The following is a 3,376-nucleotide window of genomic DNA, read 5'->3' as shown; positions in this document are numbered from 1 at the left end:
TTCCCCACATATTTTTCTAAATCCCCCCCCGCCCTCCTCGTCTGATAGGACAGCTGGATAACCGCTGTAAGCTGCGGAACGTGGAGGACCTGCGACTGGCCGGTTTGGACATCACAGACACGTCTCTGCGTCTCATCTGTCGACAGATGCCCCTGTTGTCCCGGCTGGACCTGAGCTACTGCAACCACATCAACGACCAGTCGGTCAACCTGCTGACGGCCGCCGGAACTACGACCAGAGACTCGCTCACAGAAATCAACTTATCGGGTAAACGGGCAATTTTCTACTTCCTGTTTAGTCTTCGCGACTAGTGAGTAGTGACTCAGTCACTACTGGGGCGCGGGCATATATATATATAAAATATATATATATATATTATATATTTGGAAATGTATAAAGTTCGGATTAAAAAGCTAAACGGGCCCCCGAGCCATAGTTTGCCCATGCCCACCCTAGTACGTATTTCACGTTTCCCAGCAACAGTAAACCAGATAAGTAGAGCTGGAAGTATTAACGAGCCAGCAGGGGGCGACAATGCTCAAAGTAATAAATGTAACTGTAAGACTTTGAAACGTTGACTTGTTGAAGTAACGATCGAATTTTTTTTCTTCTTTTTTCTTCCTTCTGTTTTCCCTCCAGTTTGTAACCGGGTCACGGACCACTCGCTGAACTTTTTTAAGCGCTGCGGCAGCATCTGCCAAATCGACCTTCGCTACTGCAAGCAGGTGACCAAGACGGCGTGCGAGCGCTTCATCGCGGAGATGTCCGTCAGTGTGCCGTTCAAACTGAAAGAGGACAAACTGCTGCAGAAGGCTAGCTAACGGCCGACTGCGGCTCGCAAGACAGACTTTGCACTTAACGGAACATATCGTTCCACGCGGTCCCTAACCGTAAATGGCGGCCGGTTCCGCGCCGGGCCGGGTCGGGCCGTGTGTTGGTTCATGCAAGGAGGCGATGTACATTGGTGGGCGGAGTCGGAGGTAAATGGCTGCATGTTTCTGTGCTGACTTTGTATTTTTTTTAATTTTTTTTTTATGATGGTCGGGTCGATATTTTTATTCTTTAAATATTTGTAAAACCCAGTATTGTTTTTTTTTTTTTTTATATGACGGTCGGGTCGATTATTTTTATTCTTTAAATATTTGAAAAACCCAGTATTTTTTATACGATCTTCATTTTGTGAGTTTACGATGTCTCAGGAGCGACACGGCGGAACTGTTCAAGACTGGAACCCGTGTTTTGACGTCATTGTATTTATCATTTCCGAAGCCGAGATCACGTGTACAGTAATGTCTTGACTTAAGTTATCGAACCACTGTCAATTGCGAAACAGTTCCGGGGGTTCCTTTGGCCTCGCGAGTGTCATCAACATTTCAACATTTATTTATTTTGTTGTTTTTTTTTTGTTTGTTTGTTTTTATATAATTACGACTTATTTATTCATTAACTCGATAGTTTGACACAAGAACTCACAGTTGGTTCCAGCGCTGCAGTTTTAGGCCCCCATTGTACAAACTGGTCTGGTTGCCAAAGTTAACGCCTCTGGATTTCTGCTGACCCCTGTGGGTGAACCCATCACATGACACACCCCTAAGGAACACCAACGTTTTTAAAAATGTGTAAAAAGTTTGTAAATTCTTTAATTTTTTATAAAGAGTTTATGGTTGTTTCTGCGGGATTGCGATTTTCTTTTACTTAAAGAAAAATCTTAACAGATTTAAAAAAAAAAAATCCCATTCACGCAGTAATTTCAAAAATCCCAAATTAGCAGAAAATGTCATTTATCTACACTCGGTTTCAACTAATCGTCACTGATTACCACCATTCGGATATTTGAGCACCGTCGGCGCCACCTAGCTGTCTCTTTACACAGACGAAAGGGAGCAAATCGTGAACGTTTGCAGGAGAGACGACATTCTTGAATTGTGTAAAAGTAAAAGCCTCTATTTGCAGTAGGTGTCGTGTGTATTTTGGGTGTCGTGCTGTAATCACCTCAAGTGAATGTGATGTTTATATTTGTAAATCCAAAAGTAAGTGCTAATATGCATTAAAAAGAATTTCATTTGTACAACGGTGGAGTCGTCCATTTTATATAAATGTCTTTTTTTTTAAATGTTGCAATGACAAAATGAAATATAAAAATGTATGTTTTCTACACAGCGGTGGTTTTTAACATTCTATTTTGTTTTGTTTTTTTTACATTTTATAACATTTTTAAATTTTATTTCCCAAAAATTTTCATTTACAGTTTTCAACATTTGACCAGGACATGCAACATTTTATTTATTTTATTTTATTGAAAAATTTAAAAAAAAAAGTTTTTTTATCTAAAAAAATTCTCAAAATGCTCTTATTTGATGGAAAAACGTGCAGAAAAGATATTATTTTTTTTTTTTTTTTTTTTTCAAAAAATGTTTATCAAAATTTTTCATCCATTTTCATCCGCTTATCCATTGCCGGGTCGCGAAGGCAGCAGTTGCCACCCAACTCACACTGCACTGTACCAACCCCCCCGAACCTTCCTGCGGGTGGTGAGTCCACTGGAAGTTACCAACCGCCCTGACCGGGATTCGATCTTGCCCAGGTGGTAAACCCTGGGGTTCCACACCAACGACAGAGACATTGCCCACCCATCTGACGACATGATACTCAAAATTAAGATTTTGACAAAAGATTCCATGATGTTTCTGGTAAAAATTTTCAAAATGCTCTTATTTGATGAGAAACGCGCAGAAACTATAAAATTTAGAAGAAAAGAAAAAAGGTTTTCATCAAGTTTTTCAACATCTGACCAAATTTTTTTTAATAATTCAAAATATTTTTTTCTCCCATTTTTCCAAAACGCTACATTTTAAAAAAAACATTTTTTTATTGAATTTTCTTATTTCTTTCTGAAGGATTCTTGCTGTGCGAGGTGTCTTCAGGCAAGGAGTGGAAGCAGCCGGTAGATGGTTGATTTGTTTTAACAACAAACGTCAAACAAAACAGGTCCAACAATAAAGCAAAATAAACGACTGGAGAAGGAAATCTCGTATAACAGTAGTTAATACGCAAATCCTGTCAAGAATAACTTCTGACTTCTCAAGACTTCTCAAGAATAACTTCTAAATAGTGATGTGTCGTTCGCGAGTGATTCGTTCAAAATGAACGAATCTTTCATATGAGTGAAAGATTCGTGACTCGTGACTACCGAGTCATATTAAATATTTATTCATATTGAACTCACAAATCACTCTCTGCGAACTAATCTTTCACTGTGAACTAATCTTTCACTACGATCTAATTACTCTGCATTCTAATCTTTCACTGTGAACTAATCTATCATTGCAAACGAATCACTCTCTATGAACTAATCTTTCACTGTGAACTAATCTTT

The 3,376-nt window shown here is 39.0% G+C and overlaps 1 protein-coding gene and 1 pseudogene across 1 annotated transcript; one reads left to right on the top strand and one right to left on the bottom strand.

Annotated features, from left to right (window-relative positions):
- The first annotated feature begins 33 nt into the window (after positions 1 to 33).
- Positions 34 to 1,094, top strand: LOC103396915 (lysine-specific demethylase 2B-like). Its single transcript, XM_025052762.1, has 2 exons — positions 34 to 267; positions 640 to 1,094. Exons 1-2 carry the CDS (start codon positions 147 to 149, stop codon positions 819 to 821), a joined length of 303 nt encoding a protein of 100 aa, XP_024908530.1. The 5' UTR covers positions 34 to 146; the 3' UTR covers positions 822 to 1,094.
- A 375-nt stretch (positions 1,095 to 1,469) lies between these two features.
- The window catches only part of LOC103396914 (histone acetyltransferase KAT6A-like), a 27,299-nt pseudogene continuing 25,392 nt past the window's right edge, over positions 1,470 to 3,376 (bottom strand).

This window comes from Cynoglossus semilaevis, chromosome W (genome assembly GCF_000523025.1).
Source record: "Cynoglossus semilaevis isolate Cse_v1.0 chromosome W, Cse_v1.0, whole genome shotgun sequence".
Lineage (NCBI taxonomy): Eukaryota > Metazoa > Chordata > Actinopteri > Pleuronectiformes > Cynoglossidae > Cynoglossus > Cynoglossus semilaevis.
This window is presented reverse-complemented; position numbering and strand designations above follow the sequence as displayed.